General features: G+C 52.8%; 1 protein-coding gene across 1 annotated transcript; it reads right to left on the reverse strand.

Moving 5' to 3' along the window:
* Positions 1-2,694: 2,694 nt before the first annotated feature.
* Positions 2,695-14,515, reverse strand: cdk20 (cyclin dependent kinase 20; the record flags this gene model as incomplete). Its single annotated transcript, XM_078208766.1, has 5 exons — positions 2,695-3,090; positions 5,831-5,986; positions 7,955-8,078; positions 9,377-9,439; positions 14,394-14,515. Coding segments are annotated over 5 exons (654 nt in total), but the record flags the coding sequence as incomplete, so codon positions are not given.
* Between the last annotated feature and the right edge of the window lie 503 nt (positions 14,516-15,018).

A 15,018-nucleotide genomic window follows, 5' to 3' on the forward strand; every position in this document is an offset into this window, starting at 1 on the left:
TCCGCCTCACACTCTCTCTCTCTCCGCCTCACACTCTCTCTCTCTCCGCCTCACACTCTCTCTCTCTCCGCCTCACACTCTCTCTCTCTCCGCCTCACACTCTCTCTCTCTCCGCCTCACACTCTCTCTCTCTCCGCCTCACACTCTCTCTCTCTCCGCCTCACACTCTCTCTCTCTCCGCCTCACACTCTCTCTCTCTCCGCCTCACACTCTCTCTATCTCCGCCTCACACTCTCTCTATCTCCGCCTCACACTCTCTCTCTCTCCGCCTCACACTCTCTCTCTCTCCGCCTCACACTCTCTCTCTCTCCGCCTCACACTCTCTCTCTCTCCGCCTCACACTCTCTCTCTCTCCGCCTCACACTCTCTCTCTCTCCGCCTCACACTCTCTCTCTCTCCGCCTCACACTCTCTCTCTCTCCGCCTCACACTCTCTCTCTCCGCCTCACACTCTCTCTCTCTCCGCCTCACACTCTCTCTCTCTCCGCCTCACACTCTCTCTCTCTCCGCCTCACACTCTCTCTCTCTCTCCGCCTCACACTCTCTCTCTCTCCGCCTCACACTCTCTCTCTCTCCGCCTCACACTCTCTCTCTCTCCGCCTCACACTCTCTCTCTCTCCGCCTCACACTCTCTCTCTCTCCGCCTCACACTCTCTCTCTCTCTCCGCCTCACACTCTCTCTCTCTCCGCCTCACACTCTCTCTCTCTCCGCCTCACACTCTCTCTCTCTCCGCCTCACACTCTCTCTCTCTCCGCCTCACACTCTCTCTCTCTCCGCCTCACACTCTCTCTCTCTCCGCCTCACACTCTCTCTCTCTCCGCCTCACACTCTCTCTCTCTCTCCGCCTCACACTCTCTCTCTCTCTCCGCCTCACACTCTCTCTCTCTCTCCGCCTCACACTCTCTCTCTCTCTCCGCCTCACACTCTCTCTCTCTCCGCCTCACACTCTCTCTCTCTTCCGCCTCACACTCTCTCTCTCCTCTCCGCCTCACACTCTCTCTCTCTCCGCCTCACACTCTCTCTCTCTCCGCCTCACACTCTCTCTCTCTCCGCCTCACACTCTCTCTCTCTCCGCCTCACACTCTCTCTCTCTCCGCCTCACACTCTCTCTCTCTCCGCCTCACACTCTCTCTCTCTCCGCCTCACACTCTCTCTCTCTCCGCCTCACACTCTCTCTCTCTCCGCCTCACACTCTCTCTCTCTCCGCCTCACACTCTCTCTCTCTCCGCCTCACACTCTCTCTCTCTCCGCCTCACACTCTCTCTCTCTCCGCCTCACACTCTCTCTCTCTCCGCCTCACACTCTCTCTCTCTCCGCCTCACACTCTCTCTCTCTCCGCCTCACACTCTCTCTCTCTCCGCCTCACACTCTCTCTCTCTCCCGCCTCACACTCTCTCTCTCTCCGCCTCACACTCTCTCTCTCTCCGCCTCACACTCTCTCTCTCTCCGCCTCACACTCTCTCTCTCTCCGCCTCACACTCTCTCTCTCTCCGCCTCACACTCTCTCTCTCTCCGCCTCACACTCTCTCTCTCTCCGCCTCACACTCTCTCTCTCTCCGCCTCACACTCTCTCTCTCCGCCTCACACTCTCTCTCTCTCTCCGCCTCACACTCTCTCTCTCTCTCTCCGCCTCACACTCTCTCTCTCTCTCCGCCTCACACTCTCTCTCTCTCCCGCCTCACACTCTCTCTCTCTCTCCGCCTCACACTCTCTCTCTCTCCGCCTCACACTCTCTCTCTCTCCGCCTCACACTCTCTCTCTCTCTCCGCCTCACACTCTCTCTCTCTCCGCCTCACACTCTCTCTCTCTCCGCCTCACACTCTCTCTCTCTCCGCCTCACACTCTCTCTCTCTCCGCCTCACACTCTCTCTCTCTCCGCCTCACACTCTCTCTCTCCGCCTCACACTCTCTCTCTCTCCCGCCTCACACCTCTCTCTCTCTCCGCCTCACACTCTCTCTCTCTCCGCCTCACACTCTCTCTCTCTCCGCCTCACACTCTCTCTCTCTCCGCCTCACACTCTCTCTCTCTCCGCCTCACACTCTCTCTCTCTCCGCCTCACACTCTCTCTCTCTCCGCCTCACACTCTCTCTCTCTCCGCCTCACACTCTCTCTCTCTCCGCCTCACACTCTCTCTCTCTCCGCCTCACACTCTCTCTCTCTCCGCCTCACACTCTCTCTCTCCGCCTCACACTCTCTCTCTCTCCGCCTCACACTCTCTCTCTCTCCGCCTCACACTCACTCTCTCTCCGCCTCACACTCACTCTCTCTCCGCCTCACACTCTCTCTCTCTCCGCCTCACACTCTCTCTCTCTCCGCCTCACACTCTCTCTCTCTCCGCCTCACACTCTCTCTCTCTCCGCCTCACACTCTCTCTCTCTCCGCCTCACACTCTCTCTCTCTCCGCCTCACACTCTCTCTCTCTCCGCCTCACACTCTCTCTCTCTCCGCCTCACACTCTCTCTCTCTCCGCCTCACACTCTCTCTCTCTCCGCCTCACACTCTCTCTCTCTCCGCCTCACACTCTCTCTCTCTCCGCCTCACACTCTCTCTCTCTCCGCCTCACACTCTCTCTCTCTCCGCCTCACACTCTCTCTCTCTCTGCCTCACACTCTCTCTCTCTCCGCCCCGTACAATGCCACCTCTTTGACCGAGCTTTGGGCCCGGTGTCCCAGTGTTTCCTGTGGCTGGGATTTAAATGATGCGGGATGGCCGCTCGCTGGCTGTTTATTCTGTTGAAGGTGCTGTTTACAAGCTGGCGAGGCAGCCCCTCTGTGTGTCCGTTTCTCCTTGTGTTGCCCCCCGCCCCTCCAACGCAGACACGTTACTCATCATTGTCTCCACTATCAGGTTTAGTCAGTTCCTCACAGCCAGTGTTCCTGGGGGTCCCTCTCCCCGCTCCATCACCAGACTCTGACGTGCTGGCAAACCAGGTCGGGCTCAATCACGGACTCCTCCAGGGGCCGGTCGATGTGGAACTCGTGCTGGTGCTGCAGCCTCTGCTGGGACTTCCTGGCCCCCCGCCGGGGGATGGGCAGCTCCGAGTGGTGGGCCGGGAGGGGCTCCTTGAAGAAGTACGGGTGCAGAAGGGCCTGTGGAGAGAGGGGGGACACCGGTCAGGCTGCCGCCGCGCTCAGGGAGCGCGCTTCCTGGGTAGGAGGGGGGTGGGTCGCTGCACTCGTGTCAACCAGAGGGCCATCATCTGAACACAGAGACACGAGGAAACATGTCCTCTACGTCTCCCTATTGAATAGCCTCCACCATTTTGAATAGGCTTCCATTCAGTCCTGGGAAACTGGAGCTGGAGACCACTCGGCCCCACGAGCCCTGCTGATTGTCCACGTTTCAAACTTCCCGGATTTTCCCAATGTCACACCATTGCCGTCTCGAATACGCTCACTCGCCCTCTCCTTCATGTTCCATTCCCCAATCCCTTCATCGGTGGAAACCTATCCGCCTCTGTCTTGAAAGTATTCGAGGCGGCTCCCCGGGGTTGAGAATCCCAAAAGTTTATCGCAAACTTCGCAACTGAGAGATTTCTGCTCAGCTCCATCCGAAAGGCCGCCCCCTTATCCTGAGCCTGACCTTCCAGCTGCAACATGGGCCGCCCTGTCAGCACATTCTGGACTTCCCAGTCTGGGGTGGGGAGGAGGGTGGGGAGGAGGGGGAGCCGGTGGGAGGGGGGGGGGGGGTGGGGGCGGAGGAGTGGGGGTGCTTCTGGGCTTCGACACCCTCAGCCTTCTCTTTTCTCGAGAAAGAGCCCCAGGGCACTCAATCTTTCCCAATAATTAGAGTTTCACATTTGGGATCATCCTTCCAACTTCCCTCATCACTACAATTATTTTTTATATTACAGAGAACGGAACTGTGCACAGTATTCCAAGTGGGATAGGGAGACCGGAACTGTGCGCAGTATTCCAAGTGGGATATGGAGACTGGAACTGTGCACAGTATTCCAAGTGGGATAGGGAGACCGGAACTGTGCACAGTATTCCAAGTGGGATAGGGAGACCGGAACTGTGCACAGTATTCCAAGTGGGATAGAGAGACCGGAACTGTGCACAGTATTCCAAGTGGGATATGGAGACCGGAACTGTGCACAGTATTCCAAGTGGGATAGAGAGACCGGAACTGTGCACAGTATTCCAAGTGGGATACGGAGACCGGAACTGTGCACAGTATTCCAAGTGGGATATGGAGACTGGAACTGTGCACAGTATTCCAAGTGGGATAGGGAGACCGTAACTGTGCACAGCATTCCAAGTGGGATAGGGAGACCGGAACTGTGCACAGTATTCTAAGTGGGATACGGAGACCGGAACTGTGCACAGCATTCCAAATGGGATATGGAGACTGGAACTGTGCACAGTATTCCAAGTGGGATAGGGAGACCGGAACTGTGCACGGTATTCCAAGTGGGATAGGGAGACTGGAACTGTGCACAGTATTCCAAGTGGGATAGGGAGACCGGAACTGTGCACAGTATTCCAAGTGGGATAGGGAGACCGGAACTGTGCACAGTATTCCAAGTGGGATAGGGAGACCGGAGATGTGCACAGTATTCCAAGTGGGATACAGAGACCAATATGATGCACAGTATTCCAAATGGGATACAGCGATTGGAACTGTGCGGAACTTTCTATATAAATTTAATTATTAGTGTCACAAGTAGGCTTACATTAACACTGCAATGAAGTTACTGTGAAAATCCCCTAGTCGCCACACTCCGGCGCCTGTTCGGGTACACTGAGGGAGAATTTAGCATGGCCAACGCACCCTAACCAACACGTCTTTCAGACTGTGGGAGGAAACCGGAGCACCCGGAGGAAACCCAGGCAGACATGGGGAGAGCGTGCAAACTCCACACAGACAGTGACCCGAGGCTGGGAATCGAACCCGGGTCGCTGGTACTGTGAGGCAGCAGCGCTAACCACTGTGCCAGCCAGAACTGTGCACAATATTCCAAGTGGGAAAGGGAGACCGGAACTGTGCACAGTATTCCAAGTGGGATAGGGAGACCGGAACTGTGCACAGTATTCCAAGTGGGGTACGGAGACCGGAACTGTGCACAGTATTCCAAGTGGGAAAGGGAGACCGGAACTGTGCACAGTATTCTGAGTGGGATCGGGAGACTGGAACTGTGCACAGTATTCCAAGTGGGATAGGGAGAACGGAACTGTGCACAGTATTGAGTGGGATTGGGAGACTGAAACTGTGCACAGTATTCCAAGTGGTATAGGGAGACCGGAGCTGTGCACAGTATTCCGAGTGGGATAGGGAGACCGGAACTGTGCACAGTATTCCAAGTGGGATAGGGAGACCGGAACTGTGCACAGTATTCCAAGTGGGATAGGGAGACCGGAACTGTGCACAGTATTCCAAGTGGGATAGGGAGACCGGAACTGCACAGTATTCCGAGTGGAGTTCGGAGACAGGAACCGGGCACAAATTTCCTGGTGGGATCGAACCGAGGATGGAGACTAGTTTGACACAACCTCTCTTTGCTTCTCTGCCTGGGCCCCAGTGCCTGCCTCACCTCTTGTTCTCACATCTAGCCTGTGTCGACATTGCGGTGACCTGTGTATCCCCACCCTTAACTGCTGCGATAGCCTGGGTGTCCCTGGATTAGTGCAGTGACATGCTCACTCTGCCGCTATCACCCTGCGAGGTCAGTGATCTCTGTGCCTCTAGCTCCTGCAGAGTAACTTGGTTTTATTTGGCTGTCCCTGTCCTGTGCTTGACAAGACACCAGCGGCAGGCGAGTGGTGAAAGGCGGCGGTGGCGTTGGACGGGGTGGGTGTGGGAGGTTTGGGAACCCGCGTCGCGCCTCACCTCGGCAGCGCTGATCCGCTGCTTTGACGGGTAGATGAGGAAGCGTTTCAGCAGGTCCACGGCCTCCGGCGAGGCGTCGGGGACAACCTGCTCCAACGGGATGGGGGGGTTCTCCTTGAAGGTGATCTTGTTGTAATCCGGGAGCTCGGTGATCTCCTGCAGGTGGGGCGGGGGCGAGGGGGGGGAAGAGGAGTGAATAATGAGATGTTAGGGATCACGTATACACCAGTTGCGCCTCAGCAAACCGACCTCACTCCCGCCGGACTCAGCTCAAGGATTTCAGTTGCAATTCCATTATTATTATGAAGAGAAATTCTTTCCTTCTTCCAAAACAAAACTTAAGAAAAGGAGTTTTTAAATGATTGATAACAAAATTATACAGTCATAGAGATTTACAGCATGGAAACAGGCCCTTCGGCCCAACTTGTCCATGCCATCCCCTTTTTTAACCACTAAGCGAGTCCCAATTGCCCGCATTTGGCCCATATCCCTCTAAACCCATCTTACCCTTGTAACTGTCTAAATGCTTTTTAAAAGACAAAACTGTACCCGCCTCTACTACTGCCTCTGGCAGCTTGTTCCAGACACTCACCACCCTCTGTGTGAAAAAATTGCCCCTCTGGACCCTTTTGTATCTCTCCCCTCTCACCTTCAACCTATGCCCTCTAGTTTTAGACTCCCCTACCTTTGGGAAAAGATATTGACTTTCTAGCTGATCTGTGCCCCTCATTATTTTATAGACCTCTATAAGATCACCCCTCTTGCCTGAACAGAGTACAAACTGAAGGTAAAACAGTCACCTGTGCAACACCCTCATAACAACACCATCAAACCATGTAATTAGCTCTTAAAGCAATCTACAACCACGTAAATTTATAATGCACAGGAACAGGAGGTCATTCAGCCCCTCACTCAAGCCTGCTACACAGGAACAGGAGGAGGCCATTCAGCCCCTCACTCAAGCCTGCTACACAGGAACAGGAGGAGGCCATTCAGCCCCTCACTCAAGCCTGCTACACAGGAACAGGAGGAGGCCATTCAGCCCCTCACTCAAGCCTGCTACACAGGAACAGGAGGAGGCCATTCAGCCCCTCTCTCGAGCCTGTTACACAGGAACAGGAGGAGACCCATTCAGCCCCTCTCGAGCCTGCTACACAGGAACAGGAGGAGACCATTCAGCCCCTCCCGAGCCTGTTACACAGGAACAGGAGGAGACCCATTCAGCCCCCACTCTCGAGCCTGTTACACAGAAACAGGAGGAGGCCCATTCAGCCCCTCTCGAGCCTGTTACACAGGAACAGGAGGAGGCCATTCAGCCCCTCTCGAGCCTGTTACACAGGAACAGGAGGAGGCCATTCAGTCCCTCTCAAGCCTGTTACACAGGAACAGGAGGAGGCCCATTCAGCCCCTCTCGAGCCTGTTACACAGGAACAGGAGGAGGCCATTCAGCCCCCCACTCTCAAGCCTGTTACACAGGAACAGGAGGAGGCCATTCAGCCCCCACTCTCAAGCCTGTTACACAGGAACAGGAGGAGACCATTCAGCCCCCGCTCTCAAGCCTGCGACACAGGAACAGGAGGAGGCCATTCAGCCCCCGCTCTCGAGCCTGTTACACAGGAACAGGAGGAGGCCATTCAGCCCCCGCTCTCGAGCCTGCTACACAGGAATAGGAGGCGGCTATTTGGTCTTTGCCCCATATCCTTTAATCACATCAGTTAACAAAAATCTGTGAATCTGAAACTTAAAATTAACTGACCCGACATCGATTGCCGTTTCTGGGAGAGTCCCTCCACCCCCCCACACCCTTTGTGTGTCAACGCGTTTCCTCATTTCACTTCTGAAAGCTTGGCCTCTCATTTTTAGACTCTGTCCACAAACCCCCTCGTCCCAGAATCCACCCCCAACCAGCGAGAAATAGTTTCTCTCTCTCGGCCCTATCTGAATATTTCAAACTTCCATCAAATCAATCTCCCCACTCCGAACCTTCGAAATTCCCGGGAATATCCAAGTTTGTGTTTAATCTTCTCCTCAGCATTTAACCCCTTAGACTGTGGTAAATCTACACTGAACACCTCTCCCCAAGGTCAATGTATCCTGTCCTGAGGAGGTTAGGGAACGTCTTACCGGCCAAATCCTCTCGTTGGGCGTTCCGAGGACTCGGAGCACACAGCACAGCTGTTCAATGTCGTTCTCACCGGGGAAGAGCGGGGAGTTGTTCAGGAGTTCCCCAAATATGCAGCCCACAGCCCTGGAGGGAGCAGAAACATGAGAGGGGATCAGCAAATATCGTGATCATTCCCACTCCAGCCACGCTGTACCTGTCCTGGGAGTGTTTGATGGGGACAGTGTAGAGGGAGCATTACTCTGTATCTAACTCCGTGCTGTACCTGTCCTGGGAGTGTTTGATGGGGACAGTGTAGAGGGAGTTTTACTCTGTATCTAACCCCGTGCTGTCCCTGTCCTGGGAGTGTTTGATGGGGGACAGTGTAGAGGGAGCTTTACTCTGTATCTAACCCCGTGCTGTACCTGTCCTGGGAGTGTTTGATGGGGGACAGTGTAGAGGGAGCTTTACTCGGTATCTAACCCCATGCTGTCCCTGTCCTGGGAGTGTTTGATGGGGACAGTGTAGACGGAGCTTTACTCTGTATCTAACCCTGTGCTGTACCTGTCCTGGGAGTGTTTGATGGGGACAGTGCAGAGGGAGCTTTACTCTGTATCTAACCCCGTGCTGTACCTGTCCTGGGAGTGTTTGATGGGGACAGTGTAGAGGGAGCTTTACTCTGTATCTAACCCCGTGCTGTCCCTGTCCTGGGATTGTTTGATGGGGACAGTGTAGAGGGAGCTTTACTCTGTATCTAACCCCATGCTGTCCCTGTCCTGGGAGTGTTTGATGGGGACAGTGTAGACGGAGCTTTACTCTGTATCTAACCCTGTGCTGTAGCTGTCCTGAGAGTGTTTGATGGGGACAGTGCAGAGGGAGCTTTACTCTGTATCTAACCCCGTGCTGTACCTGTCCTGGGAGTGTTTGATGGGGACAGTGTAGAGGGAGCTTTACACTGTATCTCACCCCATGCTGTACCTGTCCTGGGAGTGTTTGATGGGGACAGTGTAGACGGAGCTTTACTCTGTATCTAACCCCATGCTGTACCTGTCCTCGGAGTGTTTGATGGGGACAGTGTAGAGGGAGCTTTACTCTGTATCTAACCCCATGCTGTACCTGTCCTCGGAGTGTTTGATGGGGACAATGTAGAGGGAGCTTTACTCTGTATCTAATCCCGTGGTGTACCTGTCCTGGGAATGTTTGATGGGGACAGTGTAGAGGGAGCTTTACTCTGTATCTAACCCCGTGCTGTACCTGTCCTGGGAGTGTTTGATGGGGACAGTGTAGAGGGAGCTTTACTCTGTATCTGACCCCGTGCTGTCCCTGTCCTGGGAGTTTTTGATGGGAGCAATCCTTACATTTTCAACTTTTCCCCATCTAACTGATGCTGAAGGAAGTTTGAGCTTTTTCGGGAAGTTACAGGAACAGAGAAAGACGCATCTTACCAAAGATCCACACCTTCATCGTATTTCCGAGCTCCGTATAGGAGCTCCGGGGCTCGGTACCACCTGCAATGTGGGATAAAGAGTATGGAATTTAATGTGCCCCATATCCTATGGATTTAACAGTGCAGCACTCTCCTGTAATCCGGGGTCAACACTTCGCCTCAACTAATCTGCTCATTTTCCGAAATACGAATCCAAATGCTGGGACGTCTCAGCAGGTCTGGCAGCGAATGTGGAGAGGGAAAGAGGGTTAACCTTTCGAGTTCGTGTGGCTCTTCTTCAGAGCACAAGAGAGGTAGAGAAGGGATGGATTTTATGGTCAGAGGGAGGTGGGGGAGCAGAACACAGGGTCAGGGGTAGGTAGGAGCGGCAGAGATACTGGTAAGGCACCAATGACACAAGACAAAGGGGGCGTTAATGGTAGCATTAAGGACTAAAGAAGGTACGAACAGCGGCATGAAGGTAAGATATCGGAATGTGTTAATCGGAGATAATATCACTATTATCGCTAGACTATTAATCCGGAAACTCAGCTAATGCTCTGGGGAACAAAGGACAAAGAACAAAGAACAGTACAGCACAGGAAACATGCCCTTCGGCCCTCCAAGCCTGTGCCGCTCCTTGGTCCAACTAGACCAATCGTTTGTATCCCTCCATTCCCAGGCTGCTCATGTGACTATCCAGGTAAGTCTTAAACGATGTCAGCGTGCCTGCCTCCACCACCCTACTTGGCAGCGCATTCCAGGCCCCCACCACCCTCTGTGTAAAAAACATCCCTCTAATATCTGAGTTATACTTCGCCCCTCTCACCTTGAGCCCGTAACCCGTCGTGGACGTCACTTCTGATCTGGGAAAAAGCTTCCCACCGTTCACCCTATCTATCCCCTTCATAATCTTGTACACCTCTATTAGATCTCCCCTCATTCTCCGTCTTTCCAGGGAGAACAACCCCAGTTTACCCAATCTCTCCTCATAGCTAAGACCCTCCATACCAGGCAACATCCTGGTAAACCTTCTCAGCACTCTCTCTAACGCCTCCACGTCCTTCTGGTGGTGCGGCGACCAGAACTGGACGCAGTACTCCAAATGTGGCCTAACCAGCGTTCTATACAGCTGCATCATCAGACTCCAGCTTTTATACTCTATACCCCGTCCTATAAAGGCAAGCATACCATATGCCTTCTTCACCACCTTCTCCACCTGTGTTGCCACCTTCAAGGATTTGCAGACTTGCACACCTAGGTCCCTCTGTGTTCCTATACTCCTGATGACTCTGCCATTTATTGTATAACTCCTCCCTACATTATTTCTTCCAAAATGCATCACTTCGCATTTATCCGGATTAAACTCCATCTGCCACCTCTCCGCTCAATTTTCCAGCCTATCTATATCCTGCTGTATTGCCCGACAATGCTCTTCGCTATCCGCAAGTCCAGCCATCTTCGTGTCATCCGCAAACTTGCTGATTACACCAGTTACATCTTCTTCCAAATCCTTTATATATATCACAAATATAACCAGGGACCCGGGTTCTAAACCCCCCACAGCAAAGAGGGGAATTTGAATTCAATAAAATATATCTGGAATTAAGAATCTACTGCCAGGGGTACAATTTTGTCTTTTAAAAAGCATTTAGACAATTACATGGGTAAGATGGGTATAGAGGGATATGATCCAAACGCGGGCAATTGGGACTAGTTTAGGGCGGCATGGACAAGTTGGGCCGAAGGGCCTGTTTCCATGCTGTAAACCTTTATGACTCTACTTATGACCATGAAACCATTGTCAATTGTTGGAAAAACCTATCCGTTTCACTCCTGTCCTTTGGGGAAGGAAATCTGCCGTCCTTACCCGGTCTGGCCTACACGTGACTCCAGAGCCACAGCATGTGGTTGACTCTCAACTGCCCTCCAAGGGTAACTAGGGATGGGCAATACCGGGGTATAGATGTTTCAGTAAGTGTAGGGAAGCTGGTAAAAGAGGTGGAGGAGTAGCATTGTTAATCAAGGATAGTTTAACGGCTGCGGAAAGGCACTTCGAGGGGGATCTGCACACTGAGGTAATATGGGCTGTAGTTAGAAATAGGAAAGGAGCGGTCACGTTGTTAGGAGTTTACTATGGGCCCCCAAATAGTAATAGAGATGTGGAGGAAGAAATTGCTAAGCAGATTATGGATAGGTGTGGGGGGTCACAGGGTAGTTGGCATGGGGGACTTTAACTTTCCAAATATTGATTGGAACCTTTGTAGGTCGAATAGTTCGGATGGGGCAGTTTTTGTGCAGTGTGTGCAGGAGGGTTTCCTGACACAATATGTGGATAGGCCGACAAGAGGTGGGGCCACATTGGATTTGGTACTGGGAAATGAACCGGGCCAAGTGTCAGATTTGGTTGTGGGAGAGCACTTTGGAGATAGTGACCACAATTCGGTGTCTTTTGTTATTGCAATGGAGAGGGATAGGGCCGTACGGCAGGGCAAGGTTTATACTTGGGGGAGGGGTAATTATGATGCGATTAGGCAAGAATTAGGGGGCATAAGATGGGAACAGAAACTGTCAGGGAAAGGCACTCATGAGAAGTGGACCTTTTTCAAGGAACAAATACAGTGTGTCCTTGATAGGTATGTCCCTGTCAGGCAGGGAGGAAATGGCCGAGTGAGGGAACCATGGTTCACAAAAGAGGTGGAATGTCTTGCAAGAAGGAAGAGGGAAGCTTATGTAGGGATGAGGAAACAAGGTTCAGATGGCTCGATTGAGGGTTACAAGTTAGCAAGGAATGAGCCGAAAAAGGGGCTTAGGTGAGCTAGGAGGGGGCATGAGAAGTTCTTGGCGGGTTGGATCAAGGAAAACCCCAAGGCTTTTTACTCTTATGTGAGGAATAAAAGACTGATCAGGGTGAGGTTAGGGCCGGTCAAGGACAGTAGTGGGAACTTGTGTATAGAGTCAGTAGAGATAGGAGAGGCGATGAATGAATACTTTTCTTCAGTGTTCACCAAGGAGAGGGGCCATATTTTTGAGGAAGAGAAGGTGTTACAGGCTAATAGGCTGGAGGAAGTAGATGTTCAGAGGGAGGATGTACTAGCAATTTTGAATAAACTGAAGGTCGATAAGTCCCCTGGGCCTGATGAAATATATCCTAGGATTCTTTGGGAGGCAAGGGATGAGATTGCAGAGCCTTTGGCTTTGATCTTTGGGTCCTCACTGTCCACGGGGATGGTGTCAGAGGACTGGAGAGTGGCGAATGTTGTTCCTTTGTTTAAGAAAGGGAATAGAAATGACCCTGGTAATTATAGACCGGTTAGTCTTACTTTGGTGGTTCGTAAGTTGATGGAAAAGGTCCTTAGGGATGGGATTTACGACCATTTAGAAAGATGCGGATTAATCCGGGATAGTCAGCACGGATTCGTGAAGGGCAAGTCGTGCCTCACAAATTTGAATTTTTTAAGGAAGTAACTAAGTGTGTTGATGAAGGTAGGGCAGTTGATGTCATATACATGGATTTTAGTAAGGCGTTTGATAAGGTCCCCTATGGTCGGCTTATGATGAAAGTAAGGAGGTGTGGGATAGAGGGAAAGTTGGCCGATTGGATAGGTAACTGGTTATCTGATCGAAGACAGAGGGTGGTGGTGGATGGAAAATTTTCGGACTGGAGGCAGTTTGCTAGCGGAGTGCCACAGGGATCAGTGCTTGGTCCTCTGCTCTTTGTGATTTTTATTAATGACCTAGAGGAGGGGGCTGAAGGGTGGATCAGTAAATTTGCTGATGACACCAAGATTGGTGGAGTAGTGGATGAGGTGGAGGGCTGTTGTAGACTGCAAAGAGACATAGATAGGATGCAAAGCTGGGCTGAAAAATGGCAGATGGAGTTTAACCCTGATAAATGTGAGGTGATTCATTTTGGTAGAACAAATTTAAATGTGGATTACAGGGTCAAAGGTAGGGTTCTGAAGACTGTGGAGGAACAGAGAGATCTTGGGGTCCATATCCACAGATCTCTGAAGGTTGCCACTCAAGTGGATAGAGCTGTGAAGAAGGCCTATAGTGTGTTAGCTTTTATTAACAGGGGGTTGGAGTTTAAGAGCCGTGGGGTCATGCTACAACTGTACAGGACCTTGGTGAGACCACATTTGGAATGTTGTGTGCAGTTCTGGTCACCTCACTATAAGAAGGATGTGGAAACGCTGGAAAGAGTGCAGAGGAGATTTACCAGGATGCTGCCTGGTTTGGAGGGTAGGTCTTATGAGGAAAGGTTGAGGGAGCGAGGGCTGTTCTCTCTGGAGCGGAGGAGGCTGAGGGGAGACTTAATAGAGGTTTATAAAATGAAGAAGGGGATAGATAGAGTGAACGTTCAAAGACTATTTCCTCGGGTGGATGGAGCTATTACAAGGGGGCATAACTATAGGGTTCGGGGTGGGAGATACAGGAAGGATATCAGAGGTAGGTACTTTATGCAGAGAGTGGTTGGGGTGTGGAATGGACTGCCTGCAGTGATAGTGGAGTCAGACACTTTAGGAACATTTAAGCGGTTATTGGATAGGCACATGGAGCACACCAGGATGATAGGGAGTGGGATAGCTTGATCTTGGTTTCAGATAAAGCTCGGCACAACATCGTGGGCCGAAGGGCCTGTTCTGTGCTGTACTGTTCTATGTTCCAATACATGCTGACCAGCCAGTCACGCCCATGTCCTACGAATGAATAAAAAAAGAACAAAGGTCAGTGAAAGCAAAACTGAAAACAAGTGACAGTTGGCCCTGTGGGGGAGCGGAGAGGTTAGTGCTGGGACAGACACAGGAAACAAAAAAAGGGGCTCAAAGTGCACAGGAGAGGTCAGAGTCCAAAGTTGCTTGTTTTCTGTTTCTGGGAGCTTGCAGGGCACAAATTGGCTGCTTTGCTCCCTCTGGTCTCTCAAAATTACTTTGTTGGTCGGTAAGCGTTTTTGAGGAACTGAAGCTCATGAGAAGTGCCACCGAAATGCAATTTCTTTGTGCTCCCCGCCCCCTCCCGCGCCTCTCTCTCACCGCGTGGCCACCTGGTGGCTGTAGAGTCTGTCGCCTTCATTGGAGAAAACCCGCGCCAGGCCAAAGTCCGCAATTTTCAGGTGACCTGTTGAACTGATGAGGAGGTTCGCCGGCTTCAGATCCTGCAGGAGATCAAGGGACAGATTAAAGACTCCATCATTCCAGCAGCAAGAAACACCCTCACCATCAGGGAAAATGCGAGGGGTTGGAAAGGAATGGGTGGTAATGACACTCAGTGCCGACCCCCAGACAGTGCAGTGTTTCCTCAGAACTGACCCTCCAACAGTGGAGGAACAGACGGAGACAGAGGGCGGTAGGGACAAGATGAGGGGGGAGGGGGCGAGGTGGGGGGGGAGGGGGCGAGGTGGGGGGGGGGGAGAGGGCGAGGTGGGGTGGGGGGAGGGGGCGAGGTGGGGTGGGGGGAGGGGGCGAGGTGGGGTGGGGGGAGGGGGCGAGGTGGGGTGGGGGGAGGGGGCGAGGTGGGGTGGGGGGAGGGGGCGAGGTGGGGTGGGGGGAGGGGGCGAGGTGGGGAGGGGGCGAGGTGGGGTGGGGGGAGGGGGCGAGGTGGGGTGGGGGGAGGGGGCGAGGTGGGGTGGGGGGAGGGGGCGAGGTGGGGTGGGGGGAG

The sequence above is a fragment of the Mustelus asterias genome, unplaced genomic scaffold (assembly GCF_964213995.1).
Source record: "Mustelus asterias unplaced genomic scaffold, sMusAst1.hap1.1 HAP1_SCAFFOLD_4400, whole genome shotgun sequence".
In the NCBI taxonomy this organism is placed as follows: Eukaryota; Metazoa; Chordata; class Chondrichthyes; order Carcharhiniformes; family Triakidae; genus Mustelus; species Mustelus asterias.